This window comes from Thunnus albacares, chromosome 6 (assembly GCF_914725855.1).
Source record: "Thunnus albacares chromosome 6, fThuAlb1.1, whole genome shotgun sequence".
Taxonomy (NCBI): Eukaryota; Metazoa; Chordata; class Actinopteri; order Scombriformes; family Scombridae; genus Thunnus; species Thunnus albacares.
Window position 1 is genome coordinate 799,573 of NC_058111.1, and position 21,428 is coordinate 821,000.

At 36.9% G+C, this 21,428-nt stretch overlaps 3 protein-coding genes and 1 non-coding gene across 4 annotated transcripts; all 4 read right to left on the minus strand.

Moving 5' to 3' along the window:
• Nucleotides 1-571: 571 nt before the first annotated feature.
• Nucleotides 572-643, minus strand: trnag-ucc. Its single transcript has one exon. It is a non-coding gene; the product is annotated as a tRNA-Gly (tRNA).
• A 9,170-nt stretch (nucleotides 644-9,813) lies between these two features.
• Nucleotides 9,814-11,841, minus strand: LOC122983779 (olfactory receptor 10J1-like). The gene has a single exon (XM_044353889.1). The coding sequence runs from the start codon at nucleotides 11,491-11,493 to the stop codon at nucleotides 10,567-10,569; it is 927 nt and encodes a 308-aa protein (XP_044209824.1). The 5' UTR covers nucleotides 11,494-11,841; the 3' UTR covers nucleotides 9,814-10,566.
• A 958-nt stretch (nucleotides 11,842-12,799) lies between these two features.
• Nucleotides 12,800-14,931, minus strand: LOC122983781 (olfactory receptor 142-like). Its single transcript, XM_044353892.1, has one exon. It carries the CDS (start codon nucleotides 14,173-14,175, stop codon nucleotides 13,255-13,257), a length of 921 nt encoding a protein of 306 aa, XP_044209827.1. The 5' UTR covers nucleotides 14,176-14,931; the 3' UTR covers nucleotides 12,800-13,254.
• A 3,099-nt stretch (nucleotides 14,932-18,030) lies between these two features.
• Nucleotides 18,031-19,219, minus strand: LOC122983795 (olfactory receptor 11A1-like). The gene has a single exon (XM_044353919.1). The coding sequence runs from the start codon at nucleotides 19,205-19,207 to the stop codon at nucleotides 18,281-18,283; it is 927 nt and encodes a 308-aa protein (XP_044209854.1). The 5' UTR covers nucleotides 19,208-19,219; the 3' UTR covers nucleotides 18,031-18,280.
• Between the last annotated feature and the right edge of the window lie 2,209 nt (nucleotides 19,220-21,428).

Here is a 21,428-nt window from a genome sequence, read left to right on the forward strand (position 1 = left end):
TTACAAAACTGCAGTTATAATGTGTTATGTTCAAGTTATTAATAAAGTTTAAAAGAAAAAACTCCTAACAGCTACCAAGAGAAATACATAGTGATTTAATTTATTTGAAAATAACTAATGTTTGCTTTTTAATTCAACTATTTTAAATTTTTGGTAAATTCCACAAACATAAAATGAAACTTTACCTGATTTCTAATTGAGTCAAGATGCAAAATAAAAAAGCAACAAATACCCAAACAGCTTTAAAAACATATAAAATTATTGACTACTGTTACTTGAATTTTTTTTATTTTATTTTATTGAATGTAAAAAGTTTCTTTCACATCTTTACCCAACATTATTTTTATTTATTATTTCATAACTGAATTCCCGCGCTTTGTTTCCTTCTTGTTTCTGTTACTGTTTTTGAATTTGACTTTTGTCAATAAAGTTGAGAAGAAAGAAAAAAAAACGAAAAAGACGCTGATTAAAAGTCAGCTTTAGTGTCACTTTTCATTCATAAAGGAACCAAACATGATGAGTCTCTTTCTGCCCGCTGTGTTCAGTGTCAATGTTCACGGAGGAAAAGTTCTGCGTTGGCCGGGAATCGAACCCGGGTCAACTGCTTGGAAGGCAGCTATGCTAACCACTATACCACCAACGCTGCTAGGTACGGCTAACCGACAGTCTGAACCAGTCAGTCAGAGGTTCACGAATCAGATTCTGGTTTACAGAATATCGATCCGTTAAACATCAGCTTCATGTTAAACACAACGACGTCCGTTTCCAGCACCGCAACACGACCAGACTAGCGTCTCCTCAGAGTCTGAAATCAGAACCATCAGAGTCTGAAACCAGAACCATCAGAGTCTGGAACCAGAACCATCAGAGTCTGAAACCAGAACCATCAGAACCATCAGAGTCTGAAACTAGAACCATCAGAATCTGGAACCAGAACCATCAGAATCTGAAACCAGAGCTATCAGAGTCTGAAACCAGAACCATCAGAGTCTGGAATCAGAGCTATCAGAGTCTGAAACCAGAACCATCAGAATCTGGAACCAGAGCTATCAGAGTCTGGAACCAGAACCATCAGAGTCTGAAACCAGAACCATCAGAGCCTGAAACCAGAACTATCAATGTTTGAAACCAGAACTATCAGAATCTGAAACTAGAACCATCAGAATCTGAAACCAGAACTATCAGAGTCTGGAACCAGAACCATCAGAGTCTAGAACCAGAGCTATCAGAGTCTGAAACCAGAACCATCAGAGCCTGAAACCAGAGCTATCAGAGTCTGAAACCAGAACCATCAGAGTCTGAAACCAGAGCTATCAGAGTCTGAAACCAGAACCATCAGAGTCTGAAACCAGAGTTATCAGAGCCTGAAACCAGAACCATCAGAGTCTGGGACCAGAGCTATCAGAGCCTGAAACCAGAACCATCAGAGTCTGAAACCAGAGCTATCAGAGTCTGAAACCAGAACTACCAGAGTCTGGAACCAGAGGAACCAGAACCATCTGAGTCTGGAACCAGAGCTATCAGAGTCTGAAACCAGAACCATCAGAGCCTGAAACCAGAACCACCTGAGTCCACCACACTGTGACACAGATACAGTGAGCTGTTCGGTGGCTACAGACAGAAGCTCAGATGAAGATGAGACCGAGAGGAAGGAAGCAGAAAGAAAATGAAATGAGATTTACAGTAAGAGACAAGAGACACTGTCAACGTTTCAGGTCCTATTGGACCAAATAAAACCAAACAGGGAAACATGATACTGGAAGGTATCATGAACAGAATTAGATCATGTGATCTGTTGTCTTTCCTAAATTCATTAATAAACAGTTTAATAACTGAAATATCTGCTCCACATGGAACAGATTCTGATCTGCATATTGAATATAAATATTAAAGAAAACAGACAACCTGATGCTGAAACATATTTATTGCAGATAATTTAGAAATCTTGAACTGATCCGACTGAAACACGGTTCATCAGGTCTTCATGTCGACGCTGCTGATGATCACGTCACGGATTTGCACAGACAAAGTATCTCCTGTAGTTACAGCTGTAATCGTTCCAGTATCCATACCCTGAAAAACACGAAACATCCACTCTGACAGCTGCTTGCAGGTTTATACAGATTGCTGCTAGCAACGAGGCTACATCAGCTGCCATCACTAATAAGGGAGCTGAGCTCACCAAAATTTCTAAACTTGTGGATGATTTGAAGAAGTCGGTGGAGGGACGATGTGTTTCCACTCTTCAAAAAGAACCCTCAAAGCTGAATATCGCATGGACGACATGGAAGAGGCTGCTGATAACCACATAACGGTGCTGGAAGCTTCATGTGAGGAGCTGCAGGTGGTTAGCGGTCTCCTCAGAGATACAGTGAAGGACTTGGAGTGGCGCTCTCACAGGCTCAACATCAGGATTGGAATCACACTGTACATCATCTAAACTTGCACATATTTTTAGGTATATTTTTATAATACACATGTATATCCTATTTAGTATTTAGTGAAAATCTTCTTCACAGGAAGAAAAATGGAGATTTTGATACAATGCACTGTTCATTTCATGGACTTTAAAAAAAAAGTGCTTTGTACTATTTGTCATTTGCTGCCACATTGACAATGATGTCATGTAAATGCATTTGACCTCTGGTCTGGAAGATCTTGTCCTAAATGTTATGTTCCATTGTCATTTTTCTTAGTAGAAAATCTCATTGCTGCCATTCTGACCTCTCTGGAGCAAAGAATTAGACTTAAACAGTAAAATGTTGATGCTCTGGAAAATTACAATAATTCTTTTACAATTTTCTGCCATTTTATATACAAAACGGAAAATAAATGGCAGATAAATTGGTAATAAAAATAATCTGCAGCTGCAGTCCTACATACCTTAATGAGCATGAACTTGTGCATTGGCTTGTTGTGACGGCCCCTGGCTAACCTACCTGAAGTGTATTGATGCTGGTGTGGTAATGAGTTGTTATATTCTTGTGTGCATAAAGGTAACTGGGAGAATGTGTGTGTGGCAGCTGGGTGTAATGCTGCATCCCAGCCAACAGCCGCAGGCTTTTGTTTTTAATTTGATTCTAGTTTCGTTTTTACTCCACAACACCTTATTCACACATTCACACCTACATTACTGATGTTACTGACTGACACACTCCATATTTGCAATTATTTCTTTAGTTGTTTACTTTATTATAATAAATATCTTTAATTTACTGCCATCTGTTATGTCTGTTCCCACATTTGTCATGGCCTAGGAGCCGAGTTATGACACTCGCACCACTGCAGCAGCACAGGAACACACAGCCTCGCTGTCTGTTACCTGCTACAGGTGACCAACACTGGAAACTGCCTACTCTACAGTATCTACATCCTAACGTAGTCTCAAAATGAGACGTGAAGTTCGTGACCATCAGCAACACTATGGAGTCATTTCTTGTAATTAAGTGTTAGACGAACATCCAGCGTGAGCACGATTCACCTGCTGCTGCTGCTATCAGCTGACTAAAGGAGGTTCCTAGTGTTTCCATCATGTCTATAACCAGCAGTCAGGTGTCTGTAATCATTCCTCCTGTTCATACTGGATATTAAAAGATCCTTCAAATGTTCTTTCAATGGAAGTGATGGAGGCCAAAATCCACAGTGTGTCCACACAGTCATTTAAAAGTCTGTGTGAAGCTTCTATTCAGCTTCATCAGTCTGAGTTAGTCATATCAAGTGGATATCTGACACATTTACAGTCTTTTTAGCATCAAATTCCCTCTTTGTGTTTCCTCGGACAGTGTTTCCCTGTTGAGCTGCAGGTGGAAGTATAGTAACAAAAAGAGGAACTTTGGCACTAAAAAGACTGTAACGTTGAAAGATATCTACTTGATTTGACTCATTTGGACGCTGAAGCTTCATATTAGCTTCAGACTGTGGATTTTGTCCCCCATCACTTCCATTGTAAGGTCATTATGAAGGGATCTTCTAATGGTCAGTATGAACAGGAGGAATGATTACAGCAAGAAGACTGTTGGTTTAAGACTGACTTGAATTAGAGTGCTGCATGTACTCATAAAACTGGAGTCATTTAAGGTGATATATCTATGTTCAAACCTTCAGATGCTGATGATAAATCATTCAATATCAGTGAGTTGGAGTTAAGGCCTTTACACACCTTCACTCACTCATTAAACAGAGTGAATCTTACTGACGTCACAGTAGTGTAATGGAGGTAACAAGTGTTGTTTTATAATATGTGTCAGTGATCCACAGAAACGTGTTGCTATAGATCATCAGCTGTGCTCACAGGCTTCTAATTAACAGTTGACTTGTGTGCTGCTGGCGCCCTCATGTGGTCATTTTATAGTTTATGTTCCTCTTCCTGCCCTTTTAACGGGATTCACCTGCCAAAAGTAAACAAGTAAAACAAATCCAACCCTTATTTGATCCACAGTGAGGATGATGAATCTTTTGACCATCTACAGGTTTGTATTATATAATTTAAGACTGGAATTTGTGTGTTTGTCAGCTGATCTTAAAATAAAATGTTTTGCTGATTATTGATGTGAACAAACCTTCTTTCATCCTGCAATAAATCTCACTGTCATTCTTATCAAGTCATTCTGAGTGTTATTGAGTTGTACAAATCATGAGTCAAAACATGAACCAGTAGGCTTTATTTCTGTCATTTGCAGTAATCTGCTTCATTCTGTTTTATTTCAAGATAAACAGCCATCACTGAAAACGCCCTGAAACATGTTGATTTATACTGGAAACAATTCGGCATAACTTTAATCGTTTTTCTCTTTTTAGGAATCAATTACAGACTGAAATGAAAAATCCTGTGTCCCTGTTAAATGATCAATGTGTGTAAAAAACAATATTTTTGTGTATTTTTTTTTTTATATCAAAATCCCTCTTTTTTTTTGTAAAATTATTTTGATGACGCATCTTGTTTCATTTACATGATCATAAGATGAAGTTATGGGGAAAACGGAAGAAATAAACTGAAAAAAACTGAAAACAGATTTGTGTATCAGAACTTTGTTTTTTCTTCTTTCCTCTCCCATTAATCATCTCACCACCCCTCAGATTTATCTGCTGACCCTTTGGAGGGGCCCCGACCCCTAGGTTGGGAAACACTGGACTAAACTAGCTAACTGTATATAAAGTAGTGTAAACTAGCTCCACCTCCAGCAGCTACAACAGTAACATGCTGCTCTAACATTGATGCTTCACTATTAATAATCTAATGATGTCATATATAATAATATATCAGTCAGAGGGACCAAACCACTACTTTTACTGCAATACTTTAACTACATCAAGCTCATAATACTTATGTACTTTTACTGCAATACTTTAACTACATCAAGCTCATAATACTTATGTACTTTTACTGCAATACTTTAACTACATCAAGCTCATAATACTTATGTACTTTTACTGCAATACTTTAACTATATCAAGCTCATAATACTTATGTACTTTTACTGCAATACTTTAACTACATCAAGCTCATAATACTTATGTACTTTTACTGCAATACTTTAACTACATCAAGCTCATAATACTTATGTACTTTTACTGCAATACTTTAACTACATCAAGCTCATAATACTTATGTACTTTTACTGCAATACTTTAACTACATCAAGCTCATAATACTTATGTACTTTTACTGCAATACTTTAACTACATCAAGCTCATAATACTTATGTACTTTTACTGTAGGAGGATTTTTCGTGCAGGACTTTTACTTGTAATGGAGTATTTTTTACATTGCTGTATTAGTACTTTTACTGCAGTAAAGGATCTGAGTACTTCTTCCAGTGCTGTCAGGTGTAACTGTGTATTTACTGGTAACACTCCACTCTCCCAGTCCCCCTGAACTACACACTGGCTCCGTCTATTTACTGGGAAAATCAGCGCGTCGTCTGAAAGATGGAGACTGAAAACTGTCTGATGCGTGTTTTAGCCGACAGGTGAGTCACCTGTGATTTATTTAACGGTCCACAGTGTCTGAAACATTTCCCAAACATCCAGCAGCTGTTTGTTTAAACAGGGAAGAGCTGAAGCTAGCTTTAACTTTAGCATTTTTATGCTAGCCTGGTCAAGACACGTGCCAAATGAGGGTCATGTGACCAACATGGCCAAGCTAGCAGCGTGTTTGATTATTTTATAATAAAAATATTAACATGAATTTAGAGTTAAATTATTTAGGGTGGGTTCAGCAAAAGTGGGTCACTTTCTGGCAAATTCATTAGGTCAGCGGTATAACATATTCATATAGAGCTGCAACGATTAGTCGTTTAACTGATTAGCTGCCAATTGTTAAATTGGTCGCCAACTATTTTTATATACGATATAAATATTTGATATTATTATTTGTTTTGAGTCATTTTTTTAAGAAGAGAAAGTCCAAACTTCAGCTCTATTTCTTAATATTAAAACTCTTCTTTTTGATGAGATTGATATTAATAATATTGCATATCTGCTGTTTTTTTATGTACTTTGTTGTGAGTTCGTGTTGTAACGTCTGCATATGTGTTGTTGAGTCTTGTGTAGTTTCATATGTATTATACTCATCTGGGGACGGACATTGTAAGCTGGTCTAGACAATAAACGCTGTGGTATGTGGCGCTAGTTCCTGTTATATACTTATCCATATACAAATAAATATTAAATAAATAAAATATCTGAAACATAGATATTAAATATCCTTTTTATCAATGATTGTGTGAGATTTGTTCTTTCCTTCTGGAAACCATCAAAGTAGACTAGAGGTCTTCACAGGTCCACTTGGTTCTCAGGAACCTGTATGTCAGTATGTTCGATACCCCTGACTGGACCCGAGTGTGGTACCAGCTCTGATCATGTGGTCTCAATCACTACTGGAGAAAACGTAAAGAGCTAAACGGACAATGTGAGGAACAATTAAAAAAACAAGCAGGTGAAACCAACTGGAACATCAGCTGTTTGTTGTTTTATACAAATACTCATCAAACATGAGAAAAAGTTCTGACAAGGGAACCGAAGACAAGCTTATTTTAGAGAAATAAGTCGTCTACAAGATTTCTGCTGTTAAATGAAATTTTGTATTTTTGGAATTTGATTCACAGATATTAAATATGTTAGAAATGTGTTTTTTTTTTCTTCTTGCACAGTTGGCTACAGAAGGTTTTATTGTTGGTGCAGTAGGTGGAACAAGACTTTCAGACCCTGGTTGATATGATCAAAAGCTCCAGAACAGCTACTAAATGGACTTTGCGCTGAGACTGTGTTGTCAGAAGCTCATTAATGTTGGTTTAATGCTTTAGTTACTTTATTCACTAAACTCTCCCTCAGGTGATAAATACAGTAAATCTAAATAAATGACAGTGATTATAGGAACAAGTCAAACACATTTAACATGAAGGAACCTCTTCATGTTTTATTTCTCTCTGTACTTGATGTAAACACATTTATGTTGTTATTTTCCTGTTTTATAAGTAATTTGCAGGTATGTAATAGTGAACTTTTACGACATTTTACAGAATAGGTTGGTGCAATTTGGTATAAATTATAAGAAAAAACAGAGAGAAGTGGTTGGTTTAGTCTGTATGTGCCATCTGTTATATTTGGGTTCATATATAGTTGTTAATTTGCAAAAATTCTTAATAAATTAGACCCTTAATAATTGTTTAACAAACCGAAAATACTTAGTTTGTAGTTTTGTGTGTCAAACTACAGCATATCTGAACATATTAGGTTGTAAAAAAAACCTCTATAATGAGCACATTTATATGAACTGAATCATATAATCCTTTCAGAGAAATGTCCTCAGAATGAACACAGCAGGTACTGTCAGGAGATTCAACTGGTTTACTGTTTGGAACACAAAACTGAACATTTTCTGTAAGTTAAATAGTTGTGAAGCGTTTAATTTATCAAGAGTTTTTGCAGATTGACAAATATGAACCCAAATATAATGAGTCAGCAGTTACCAACTAAACCAATACTCCAGTTTTTTCTTATAATTTGCACCATTTATTAGTATAACATTAAAGGAGCTGTAAAATAAAAGGTTACAGTAAATGTCTGCAGATTTCATTCAGCAGGAGGTCGTAAAAACCTCAGAAATCACCTGTTCAGGTAAAAACAGCCTCAACCAAACCTGTAAAACTTTATTCTTTAAAGGTGAGTTGTTATAACTTTATTTCCTCTGCAAGTCATTTCATGAATCATGTTGCATTGTCCCTGTGTGATGTCATCATGTTTACTGTATCTGTCGCAGTAATGAGCCTCGGCGGAGCTCCAGCAGCTCTTTCCATCGAACCCCAGAGACGTCTGTGTGGACACTCGGACACTCTGGAGGCTCCAGCCAGCTTCACTAACAGGCCAATTAGCTCTCTGCATCCATGCTGTCGCCATGGTTACGACTGAGCAGCTTCAGGCCTTCGCTCTGGGTGTTTACGCTCCTGCCTGAGTTTGGTTTCAAGTTTTTCTTCTTCTTACCTGTAAATTCAGGTTAGATTTTGACCCACACACACCTGCAAGTTTAAAAACACCAACTTCCCTCGACTGTCAGCTCCTTCTCCACAATTATTGTTCCACATGTTGGACTATTAAGCTGTTGTTCTGTTGCATCCGACTGTAGCATCGCTGGGTGTCTTTTGAATCTCTTTTATTCACAATGAACAGCAGCTTTTGAGCCTGTATGTTTTTATTTTTATTTAAATTCAAGTTTCATTCACAAACCATTACAACACAGTTTTTTATGTAAAAGGATAAAATAAGTTAGCGTATTAATCTTACAATCATTCAGAAAGTATAAACCTATGGGAGCCATGTAGGAGAAGAATACTTCAATATAAAACATAAAGCATAGTGAAAGTTAACATTAGCCTCACACTTAATGGTTTGTAGTTTATTACGTTGTTGAAGGTTCAGCTGACTGTGATTCACTAATCATAGCAGCAAGTACAAAAATAAACACATTTTCAATTTCTGAACATGAGTTGTGATTGGCCGAAAGTTGGAACACCGAAAATCCAAAATGAAGCATCGACTATGTCCATCATGTTTGAAGGAAGACAGACGACCATCATCGCTGAGTCTGAGTGAAGCTGTTTGTCACTTCACACGTCTTGTTCAGTGTTATTTTTCTCTCATTGCGTGATTATCATCTAACGTCAGAACTTTTAAAAAATGTTGAGGTTTTCGAAGCACAAGTTCTTGAAGGTAAAGCAGTAAATGTTGAGGCCTGAACTCTAAACCAGGACGTGTGTTTTTACTTCCGCTGGAAAAAGTTCATATTAAATCGTAAAAGTTTAGAGCTGCAACAATTTAATTCAACAGCAATTAATTACATAATCAATTAATAATTTCAGTCATTTTTCAGGCAAAAATACCAAAACTTCTACTTCCAGCTTCTAAAACGTGATGATTTTCTGTTTGTCTTCATCATACATGAAGTGAAGTGAATATCTTTTACTGTCAGAGGAAACATTGCAGACGTCACTGCAGCCTCTGAGAAACTGACTCCAGTTTTTCACATTTCATGAACTAAATAAGAAATCGATAATGATGAATAATTGCAGCCCTGATTGAGTTTTAAAAGTTGATAATAAAGTAGTCAGTTAGTTGAAAGACAGAATATTAATTGTTTTTTTGGACAAAATTAACAGTCTGTAGACATAATAAATTAATAAAACAGATTGATTGATTATGAAAATAATAATGTAAAGTGAAATAAAGTTTGAATGAAGTTGGGGAGGCGGATAAGATTTAACTTTCAGTGTAAAACTCCAGAGTGTCAATGAGGAGATAAAATAAACTCACATTTAATTAAAACACATGAAGGTTTGTTTTATTCAACATCATCATGTTCGTTATCACTGAATGCAGAAAAATCAACATAAACACAAATATGTTGTAAACATATCACATTATAAATATACACAGACTCGCATAGTGACAAAAATAGGCCGAAGAGTTTAGAAGAAGAAAGAACAAATAAAGAGAATCTTTGGGTAGTTTTGGTCTGAATTGACAGATTAATAGATTATGTAAATAAAACCCTTTTTCACCACAGATCTTAATTAAAATGTTCTCATCATTTAAATATCATATGATCATACGTTGCTTAACATGACCTTTTTTTAAAATTGCAAAATGTTTTTATTGAGCAAACTCAGTTACACTAATAGACAACAAACATTAATAATAATAATAATAATGTAAATGAACAGCTGGTGACTATACTTTAATTTATTTATCAATTCTTATTCATTGACAGGAACTCAAAAAGTCTATTTTTAATCCCTTTATTGTTGAACATTTCTAGTTTAAGTTTCATGATTTTTTTCTCTTTGCAACATTCAAATAAAAAAAACTCAACAATCTCTCTTTCAGTTTCCATTTTTTTCTTTTACATGAGATGATCTGAAGCCTCCACAGGGATCAATACCTGATTCAATAGTTCCAGGTGTCAACATTCAGTGAACAAAAATAACAATCCATCAACCGTAACAACCAGCAGTCAGTGTGATTTATCGGCTGTGAGCTACGAAGAAAATATTAACTGTCCTTTAAAAAGGTTCATGATTGTATTATTCTCCATTTCATTATTCTGTTCATACTCTGTCGGATCTCCTGCATTTTAATACCATAAATTATGGGATGCAGAAGAGGGGGAATGACAAAAAAATTCAAACTTATGAAAATATTCGCAGCTCGTGGAACTTCATGACTCAGACGATTATAAGTGACACCACAAAAGGACGCCACGGAGAAATTAATGAAGGTCACTAAGTGCGGCGTGCATGTCCGCAGCGCTTTCCTCCTGGACTCCTTCGAGGTTTTTAGGATCACCAGGAAAATATGAAAGTATGAGAGAAAGACTAGAAAACACGGTAAAACGATGACAAAGACGGCGCAGCACAGACCGTACACACTGATCAGAGTCGTCTTTTTACATGAAAGCTTTGCGATCACCAGACTGTCACATAGAAGTTTATCCACCGTGTGTCTGCACAGTGTGAGTCTTGACGTCAGATAAACCTGGATGATCGAGGACGAGCTCAGGATGAAATAAACCACCGCCAGCATTAGTTTGACTCTAGCTGGCGTGATGATGGAGTGATACCCCAGAGGTTTACAGATGGAAACAAACCGCTCGTAGGCCATCAGTGCCAGAATACAAAATATGCAGCCACCGTACACGTTGGTGAAAAACACTTGTGTCAAACATCCCTCTAGAGAACTCTCCTGCCTGTTCACCACAAGTTGTTTGATGATGTTTGGACACACAGATGAACTGCCTACTACTCCACTCAGAGACAGATTTACCAACAGAACGTACATCGGTCTGTGAAGGCGAGACTCGACACAAATAACCAGAACGAGGAAAAAGTTAACACACAAACCGGAAATGTAGAGGACTAAGATGCAAATGACAAGCGCAGAATTATACAGACCGAGTGCACCGTAGATTGTGAAGGTGATTGTAGTGATAGAGCTGTTCATACTGAAACATTCAGAATAACAGATTCATAAGAAAGCAATCATTTAGAAAACATCACCACCAAAACACATCCTTCACCTTTTCTCACAATTCAGGACAGAAAAGAAGATGTTTGGTTACACATGATGAAGTAGCTGGTGTTGATTGTGAAGCTGATATCAGTCTGTTTTTCATCCTCCTCGTCTGATCAGCAGCTTCTGCTTTTATAATTATCTGATGTCATATCTGGCCTTTTCCCTCCGGGTTCCTGATGTCACAACATAACCTGTTGATGACCTCAGGTCCATCTTAATGCCACCGATCTCTCAGTAATGACACAATTTGATTTATTGATTGGGACAGTGTGCAGTTTTTAATCATTAAAGATGCACCGGAGTTAGCTTGAAGCTGATTTGCATCCGTAGTCCCCCACAATCAAAACATACAACAGCACAACAACAAACAGTACAAAACAAAAAACACACAGAACACAAAATACAAAATACAAAATACAAAGCTACACACAACAGCACATCACATACACCCACAATGTCAATCAGAAATGAATAATGTAAACTTGTCAAATTAAAAGCAAGACTACCTGCGCTAATGAGAAGACCCCCCCCCCCCTTTGATTTTGGATTAAAGGTTTGGATGGTTTCGGTTTGGATGTGCATGCATACTCTTATCTTAAAGGAGATGTGACCGCAATCTATCGACCTGCTCAAAAGACAAAAACTGTTTCCAAATTGACTAAAAACCAAACAGAAACAAGTTATGTTTTATTAATTTATTTATTGTATTTCTCTGCCTACTGAATATGTAAATACATATTGTGAAACCAGGGACCTTGATCAGTTTTTGTAGATACAGTTTACACGTTCACAACATAACACATAAGCACAACCTGATAAAATCACTTCAACTTGATAAATATTAGAAAATAGACAGGTGCAGGGTGGTGCAGGGGAAAGGGAATCAAATTTCTTCTTAAAATCAAGCCTCTACAAAACTAAAGAAGTGAACTATTGTGTTGACTCCAGGAGGAGTCACTGCTCTGCATTTTGTCAATTTTACCCTTTAAAAGAGGTGTTAAGAAAACAAATGTACAGAAAAGACTCTAATTGATGAATTGTTTGTAACTTATTTTAAATATGGGCATCAAAAACATTTGTTGTTGAGTTTAGTCTTTTCTTCAAACTATTACAGGGATAGCATCCATGTACACTCATGAGCAGTATGTTCTGAATGAAGAATTAGTGTTCAATGGACCGCAGATTCCTCATGGCTGCATTAGAGAAGACCACTTCTACATGTTTTGGAGACTGTGTAGGACATCAACATATATTCTAGACTAAATTTAAAATCTTTAATTCGTTTGTCTTTAAGTTAGAATAAATAATAAAAACTGAAAGTATTCAAGTGCTAATACAGCAACAAAATAATGAGTCACTGGTGAAGGCTGAAGCCATCTCACACATCAGGATTCACTAAACTTATGAATAAACTACACAGTTCAGACGATAGACTGACTTTAACGACTAAAAGATCTTTAAACATTTGAGAATTCGTCTCAAGAATCAGTTTAGGGAACTGATTTTTAGTGACTGAAACCTGTCAGAGATTCAAAGCAACTCTTTACATGTTTAATTTGACATCATTTAGGACACATTTCAGACACATTATACAGTCCTCATCACTGTTAACACTACTATTGTTAGTTTGTGTTTTTACTGGTTATTCCAGAGGAACAGATTTGTTAGATGACAGATGACACCAGTATTCTACATTCTTTTACCAAGACTCTTGCATATGATGCGTATTTTGGTCATATTCAGTCCATACAGTACAGGGTTGAAGAGCGGCTGGCATGTAAGCCAGTATAATGATAAAATAATGCGCAACATATTTGGTACTCTGCTCATATTAAATCTGCCTTGCACTATTTCAAAGAAAGCTCCAAAAGAGAAGTTGAGCAGGGAAGCAAGGTGAGGTGTGCAGGTACTGACGGCTTTCCTTCTGGTCTGTTTAGAACCAGAAAAACAAATTTTAAGAATCCTCATGTATGAGAAAACAATTAGGATTATAAGAGAAACTATTACGGTAAAGATGTAAACAATGCCATAGATATTATTGACTGTTGTGTCGGAGCAGGCCAGTTTGACGATTGAGTAGTTGTCACAGTAAACTTTGTGAATCATGTTTCCACACAGCTGTAAAGTGGCACTCAAAGACATCATGACAACAGTTGCAAGTACACTATATAACCACACGAAAGCAGTAAGGACTGCAACCTTACTGTGTGTCATCCGTGTGTTATATTGTAGAGGACAACAGATAGCGAGGTATCTGTCATAAGACATGACACCTAAGGTGAAAAGCTCTACACTCCCATAGAAGTGCACACAGAAAATCTGCAGGAAACAAAAGAAAGTAGAAACAGTGTGAATGTCAGAGAGGATCTGAACCAGAAGGAATGGAAACAACCCTGTACTACCATACAGTTCATTTACAAACAGGCTGCACAGAAAAAGGTACATAGGTTCATGTAAGCTTCTGTTCATACAGATAATCACAATGAGAAAAACATTGGAACAAACTATTAACATATATAAAGACATGACAATCATGAAGTATAAATATTTAAAGAACCCAGTGTCAAAGTAGGCAACAAGAGCCAAATATGAAACTTGTGTAGAGTTCATGATCCTTCATTTAGTTCATTAAGCAATCATAACAGTATTCAGTGGATGAACTAATCATAATTATTATGTTTGTTATAGATTTGTAAAGGTGTAGTTTACACTTTAGGCTAAATCATCAACCATATATAAAGACACTCTATGGCAATGACAGTGATTCATTTATCAACATGAAAACAAATAAAACTGTTTATAGATAAAGTAAAAAGTGTTATACCTTTCCTCGATATAAAATTTGTATAATACAACAATCCAATATGAAAAGACACAGATTTTAACATCACATGAATCCTAACATGCACTTTCTGTAAACTGAGTCCCTCCTAACTGAACTGAAACTCTGCGTCTGCTTGTTTTAAACTTTAAAAACAGAAGATGCCCACAGCAACAGACCGACCTAATTATCTGATGTCATCTCTGGCCTTTTCCCTCCGGGGTCCTGATGTCACAACATAAGCTGTTGATGGCCTCACTTCCATCTTAATGCCACCAATCTCTCAGTAAACAATCTGAATGTTTAACCAAAGTAGTTTTTAAAGTTAGAGCACAAGCCCAAACGGATACACATAATGTACATGATGTATAGGGCTGGGATAATGAAATGATGGGCTTCTAGGTGCAGACATGTAACAGGCCCTATATAGGAGCAAGACCCCCAGACTACAGCTGCAGGATTAATCAAAATAACTTGACAATCTTGATTCTGGTGTCTACAAATCTCCCTGCATGTTACTGCACATGACAAGCTGCACAGGAAGAGGGAGCAGGACGTCGATGTAAATAAAGCTTCTTAGCAACAATAAAAAAATAAAATAAAAATATGTCAAAGCTGCAGAAACAGAAATAGCACCACACCTGGTATCAAGAGCCTCATCCCCAGCGCAGATTTTTTCAATGCATTATACAACTAAATCACATGCCATCAACCTCGTCCGTATTGCTGGCCATGGTGCCTGGTTGGCTATAGCTGATATCACTAATGCCTTCAAAGTCTTGCCTATTCATTCTGATTTCTGGAGGTTCTTTGGCGTTTCTTGGTAAGGTTGTTACTATTTTGCCGTCTGTCTCACTTTTGGGCACAAAAGCAGCCCCAAGATATTTGAGTCCCTTTCCGAAGCACTCTGCTCAACAACCACAAACTTCCTTACGTCTTCCACCTTCCGTACAACTTCCATCATCCTCACCCCATTGTATAGTCGCTACCCTCAAGTCCGCCTTCCTCCAGCTTAGACATCCAGTTGAACACTGATGAGACTCCCTCCATCCCTCCATTTGCTAATATTTGTTTCATACAAATATTTTTTCAGGAAGAAAAACATGTTAAATACCAGCTCACAGGTCGGTTACATCGCTATCTCAGTGTCTCTCTTACGTCTTACGTCTATCAGCAGGTCTCAACGAGGGGAGTCACATCCACCTGCTACATGACACACATTTCCTAATTGGGCATCAGTCCCAGAGTTGGGGTTGTTCCCCAGAGATAGGACGGTGCGATTAATCGAATTTTATATTTGATTACGATTTTGGCTTCCAATGATTATGAAAACAAGATAATCGAGATAAAACGCTTATTGTTTATTATTGTCATTTTGTAATGATGCTCTCGTTTTGTCTTGTGTTGCAAATCTAGCACACCCCTTCCCTTTACAGTGGTGTGCTTTCGCCCCTCCCTAAACGCCTCCAACAGGCGTCGAGTGCCTCTATCCACAGAACCGGCCGTCTGTCAGCAGCAGCTCCTGACCAGCAGCCAGCTAACCTGCTTTCACCAGGCTAACTGACAGCTGAAAGTTACTAAACCAAAATAGTTTGCATGTCAGCTCCACAAGAAGAAACTCACCTGTAAAAAGTGAATCAGCCTGTAGTGACAATGGGGCTTACTGGTGGTTCCTCCACAGGCTCCACTTCACTCAGCTGCCACTTTAACCTGAGTAACAAACCGGGGCTTGGTGCTCTGGTTGGATCCAAACTGAGAGCTGCGGTGTTTGTCTGCACAGATAGGAAACCCCTCGGTTGACAGGATGTACCACTCTGTTTGAAAAAACTTTTTCTTCCTCTTCTTTTTGGTTTATAACAGCGGTTGGCAACCAGCGTATTAGGTACATTACTGCCACCCTCTGCTTCGGACTGAAGACCAAAGATTAAATCCTACACATTAATCCTGTCTGCCTAATAAACTCAATGAAAACTCTACTGCTCCACCCACTTGGCAGGTTTATTAAAGTTTTAATGCTGAGCTCTGGAACTCCAGTCTTCCTAAGTTCTTCCCTCATATATTGTCTTTCTTGATCATTAGTACAATCTATGATTGCAGGTGTAATAGTCTCCTGCGCCAGGTGGAAAAAAATATGTGCATATATCTGCATTGGCAAAAATGAGAGTCAAAAAGTAAATGTGTTAAATAATCGTGATCTCAATATTGACTGAAATAATTGTGATTATGATTTTTGCCAATATCGAGCAGCCCTATCCAGAGATAAAGCTGAGCCACTGATACAAGCAAAGTGGTCCCAAGAGACTCTCCATAACCTGTTGTTCCCCTTCTCCTTTCCACAAAGTTAGGTTGTAAAAAAACAGGCAATAAATGAAAAATGCAAAGCAAGAATCACCTTTGAAGTTCTTCACTACACGTTACACGCTGTGCTGTCTGTGTTATGGGTGTATAAATAGGTAGAGGTCTGTCTGCAATGAGGCGATGAGGCGTAAAGTTTTAGCTCAGTAGTAAAATACTGGGCTCTCTGCACATCCCGAATTGTTACCCCTGGGATGTATTTGGGTCACTTTGGAGTTAAGGGTCATGTGACCACATCATGTGACTTGTCTAAAATGGCGTTGTGCTATTGTCATTTGAGTCTGATGAAGACCAGGTGTGCTCGAAACGTCATCTTTGTGCAACAAATTCAGGTGGACATTGGAGCCCTGTGGTGTGCAAGCTATGTCTTTGTTTTTTTACTTTTTGCTCACATTCGGCTCAGCACCTACCCGCTTCAGTTTGGATGTGCGTGCATACTCTTATCTTAAAGGAAATGTGACCACGATCTATCGACCTGTTCAAAAGACAAAAACTGTTTCCAAATTGACTAAAAACCAAACAGACACAAGTTATGTTTTATTGATTTATTTATTGTATTTCTCTGCCTACTGAATCTGTAAATACATATTGTGAAACCAGGGACCTTGATCAGTTTTTGTAGATACAGTTTACACGTTCACAACATAACACATAAGCACAACCTGATAAAATCACTTCAACTTGATAAATATTAGAAAATAGACAGGTGCAGGGTGGTGCAGGGGAAAGGGAATCAAATTTCTTCTTAAAATCAAGCCTCTACAAAACTAAAGAAGTGAACTATTGTGTTGACTCCAGGAGGAGTCACTGCTCTGCATTTTGTCAATTTTACCCTTTAAAAGAGGTGTTAAGAAAACAAATGTACAGAAAAGACTCTAATTGATGAATTGTTTGTAACTTATTTTAAATATGGGCATCAAAAACATTTGTTGTTGAGTTTAGTCTTTTCTTCAAACTATTACAGGGATAACATCCATGTACACTCATGAGCAGTATGCTCTGAATGAAGAATTAGTGTTCAATGGACCGCAGATTCCTCACGGCTGCATTAGAGAAGACCACTTCTACATGTTTTGGAGACTGTGTAGGACATCAACATATATTCTAGACTAAATTTAAAATCTTTAATTTGTTTGTCTTTAAGTTAGAATAAATAATAAAACCTGAAAGTATTCAAGTGCTAATACAGCAACAAAATAATGAGTCACTGGTGAAGGCTGAAGCCATCTCACACATCAGCATTCACTAAACTTATGAATAAACTACACAGTTCAGACGATAGACTGACTTTAACGACTAAAAGATCTTTAAACATTTGAGAATTCGTCTCAAGAATCAGTTTAGGGAACTGATTTTTAGTGACTGAAACCTGTCAGAGATTCAAAGCAACTCTTTACATGTTTAATTTGACATCATTTAGGACACATTTCAGACACATTATACAGTCCTCATCACTGTTAACACTACTATTGTTAGTTTGTGTTTTTACTGGTTATTCCAGAGGAACAGATTTGTTAGATGACAGATGACACCAGTATTCTACATTCTTTTACCAAGACTCTTGCATATGATGCGTATTTTGGTCATATTCAGTCCATACAGTACAGGGTTGAAGAGCGGCTGGCATGTAAGCCAGTATAATGATAAAATAATGCGCAACATATTTGGTACTCTGCTCATATTAAATCTGCCTTGCACTATTTCAAAGAAAGCTCCAAAAGAGAAGTTGAGCAGGGAAGCAAGGTGAGGTGTGCAGGTACTGACGGCTTTCCTTCTGGTCTGTTTAGAACCAGAAAAACAGACTTTAAGAATCCTCATGTATGTGTAAAGAATTAAAAGTATAAGACCAAAGATTACGGTGAACATGTGACAAAGTCCAAAAATGTTATTGACTGTTGTGTCAGAGCAGGCCAGTTTGACAACGTAATAGTTGTCACAGTAAACTTTGTTAATGATGTTTCCACACAGCTGCAAAGGGACAGTCAGACAAGCCACGATGAAAATATTAATAAGAATGGGATAGATCCATATTAGAGCAGTAAGCTTGGCAATCTTATTAGGTGTCATACGTGTGTTATATTGCAGAGGGTAACAGATAGCGAGGTATCTGTCATAAGACATGATGGCTAAGGTCAGAAATTCTATACCTCCATAAGAGTACAAACAGAAAATCTGCAGGAAACAAAAAGGAGCAGAAACAGTGTGAATGTCAGAGAGGATCTGAACCAGAAGGAATGGAAACAACCCTGTACTACCAAACAGTTCATTTACAAACAGGCTGCACAGAAAAAGGTACATAGGTTCATGTAAGCTTCTGTTCATACAGATAACCACAATGAGAAAAACATTGGAACAAACTATTGCAATATAAAAAGCCAGAATAATCAGGAAGTATAGATATTTAAAAACTCCAGTGTCAAAGTAGGCAGCAAGTGTGAAATATGAAACCTGTGTGGAGTTTAACATGATCCTTCATTTGGTTCTTCAAGCATTATTAACACAGTTTGGCAGATGAACATATTGCAGTAATTATTTTACACTTTCTCACAGCTTTGTGAAAGTTTAACAAGTTTAAATGCATGATTGTGAAAGAAAATGTGCAGCTAAAGCATCAACATTTAAACACACATCAGTGTAATAACACTAAACAGATCCACCAGAATAGAAACACATATATATCACAGATATGTCGAACTTGCCGTTACCTTATTCAAAGTCAGTATAACACAGATTAAGACATTCACATTCGTCTGCTGACCTGCTGTAGTCACACTGTCACTCCCCCTCAAGTGAACTGAGACACTGATTCTGCTCCTTTTAACCTTTTCAAGTCAGGGACCGCCCACATCAGCAGGCAGACCTCATCATCAAATGAGACACACTTTCACTGTTTTATGTCTTCATATATTTTGATTGTTTGTGCCAACTTTTACTGATTTCTGATTGGTGCCAGTTTTGTTGATCTCATATCATTCTTGAATAGTTAAGTGCTGAATGACAGACTGGTCTGTGTCTACTGGTGCATTGAGTACAACAGTCCAGACCACTTTTCTAACAGCCAACACTTTATTAAGCAACTGTAAATTTCACAACATAAATAGTGTTAATGCTCTCACCAGGGGATTGGATCAAACACACACACATACATATATTAATTTACAAATTTTTTTACTAACATTCTAATAATTTATTAATATAATAACATCATTTATTAAAAGGAAAAACAATTTACCATTTTGCCTTGATGTGAGGACACTAATAATATACAAGTTCTAAAAAATTCTCCAAATTGTCACACGCCAGAAATTCTCAAAGAACAGAACTTCATGAGTCTGAAAAATTGGGGACGGCATAGTTCCCCCGTTACAAATGTAATATTTCTGAGACTTATCACTCACACAGCAAGACGGCTGCATATACGTCATTAAAGTGAGGCCAGGTACCTGTTGTGTATTGCAATTCTGGTGTCCATTTTGGCATGAAATTGCAAACATAAGTGATTTTTGTGGCTCAGGTCAGGACTAAATTCAGGAACAGATTTATAATGAAATCTGTAATGACTTTGTTACTTTAACTGTTAAATTGTCCTTGTATTTTGATGTATCATATCATATATCATATCATATCATATCATATCATATCATATCATATCATATATCATATCATATCATATCATATATCATATCATATATATCATATCATATATCATATCATATCATATCATATATCATATCATATATCATATCACATCATATCATATCATATCATATCATATCATATATCATATTATATCATATCATATATCATATCATATCATATATCATATATCATATATCATATATCATATCATATCATATCATATCATATATCATATCATATCATATATCATATCATATCATATCATATATCATATCATATCATATATCATATTATACCATATCATATCATATATCATATATCATATATCATATATCATATCATATATCATATATCATATATCATATATCATATCATATATCATATATCATATCATATATCATATATCATATATCATATCATATCATATCATATATCATATCATATATCATATCATATATCATATCATATCAATATTGGGCTCTCTGCACATCCCGAATTGTTACCCCTGGGATGTATTTGGGTCACTTTGGAGTTAAGGGTCATGTGACCACATCATGTGACTTGTCTAAAATGGCGTTGTGCTATTGTCATTTGAGTCTGATGAAGACCAGGTGTGCTCGAAACGTCATCTTTGTGCAACAAATTCAGGTGGACATTGGAGCCCTGTGGTGTGCAAGCTATGTCTTTGTTTTTTTACTTTTTGCTCACATTCGGCTCAGCACCTACCCGCTTCAGTTTGGATGTGCGTGCATACTCTTATCTTAAAGGAAATGTGACCACGATCTATCGACCTGCTCAAAAGACAAAAACTGTTTCCAAATTGACTAAAAACCAAACAGAAACAAGTTATGTTTTATTGATTTATTTATTGTATTTCTCTGCCTACTGAATCTGTAAATACATATTGTGAAACCAGGGACCTTGATCAGTTTTTGTTGATACAGTTTACACGTTCACAACATAACACATAAGCACAACCTGATAAAATCACTTCAACTTGATAAATATTAGAAAATAGACAGGTGCAGGGTGGTGCAGGGGAAAGGGA